This window comes from Limulus polyphemus, unplaced genomic scaffold (genome assembly GCF_000517525.1).
Source record: "Limulus polyphemus unplaced genomic scaffold, Limulus_polyphemus-2.1.2 Scaffold641, whole genome shotgun sequence".
Taxonomy (NCBI): domain Eukaryota; kingdom Metazoa; phylum Arthropoda; class Merostomata; order Xiphosura; family Limulidae; genus Limulus; species Limulus polyphemus.
Genome location: NW_013666251.1, coordinates 154,410 through 155,602, shown reverse-complemented (window position 1 = coordinate 155,602; position 1,193 = coordinate 154,410). Strand labels below are relative to the sequence as shown.

Here is a 1,193-nt window from a genome sequence, read left to right as displayed (position 1 = left end):
CAACGTTTCGGCAAGGATTGGTACCTGATGGTGACATAACCTTGGTGAAACGTTGTACATTTGCTATTATGTTAAACTTATATAAAGTTTTTCTTCATTACCCATTCAAGCCATCTCCAACCATTATGAATTGAAAAATGTTCCCATATTCATCAAGTGCATTCTATTATAACAGCATGATTTATCTTTTTTATCAACACTTATCTTGCTATTACATGTAAAAAAAAGGAACTAGTTTTGGAAGGTTTTATTGCTTATTCCTCTAGTTTTTTCTGGGCAAAGGTATGTTTAGGAATGGAAGGAGGGATAATTTTCTTACAAATCATTGATTCAAAGGTTCATATAAATAAGCTTTGTGCAAGGGTACTAAGGGCCCATGAAGATCTTTTTTGCTAACTCTGTCTTGTGTTGGTTATTTTCAACTTATTAGATTAACTTATTTAATTCATTTATGGTTAAGAGTCTTTGCATTTCAAAGATTTTCCGCTGTTTTAGATCTAAAAACTGTCTTTTCAAATTTAACTGTTGATACATTTAAATATTTATCATATAAATTTATTTTTAAGTACATATACAGAAATATTTGGCTTACCACTAACTTCTGATGAAGGAGAGCTGTCTATATCCATAGATGATTCGATTTCTGAATTTTCATTGCCATCTTCACATTCAAAAAACTCTTCTTCATCTTCACTTTCGCTGTTCATCTGCTCTGTTTTCTGTGGCGATAAAGAGATGGCACTACCACTGGCTGTAGAAGGAAAACTTTGCTGGTTTCGTTGCCATTCTCTTGCTATTTTTCTCTGAATACAGCAATTTAACATCTAAAGATAGTAAAATAAGACTTGTTTTGATTGGGAATGAGGTCATTAATTTATAATAACACTGTCTGCTTACTGTTCCACAGTCAACATAGAAAACCAAAACTGCAAACTTTATCGTCCTCTAACTCAAGTGCACATAATCTTAAAATCTGGGATGAAAAACAAATATTCTAAAAACCCAAAATAAATAAATACATTCTGACGATATACTTCAAGTTTCCCAAATAGTTATTCTGAGTGATATTATTAATTCTGTTACGTCTCCGTTCGTTCATTAATTTTCCGTAAAAATTCTTTCCGAAGAAACTTTACCGATAGAAGTCATTTCTTAAATAAAACTGGTTTGTTCTTTCTGAATATAACTTTGCG

The 1,193-nt window shown here is 31.5% G+C and overlaps 1 protein-coding gene across 3 annotated transcripts in view; it reads right to left on the bottom strand.

The window, feature by feature from the left end:
• Window positions 1–1,193, bottom strand: part of LOC106459635 (rab3 GTPase-activating protein catalytic subunit-like) — a 163,055-nt gene that overhangs the window by 28,850 nt on the left and 133,012 nt on the right. For all 3 annotated transcript variants that reach the window (XM_013919268.2, XM_022386163.1, XM_022386164.1), the window contains exon 17: window positions 593–824. In XM_013919268.2, coding sequence (XP_013774722.1) covers window positions 593–824 — 232 coding nt within the window. The remainder of the gene's footprint in view (window positions 1–592; window positions 825–1,193) is intronic.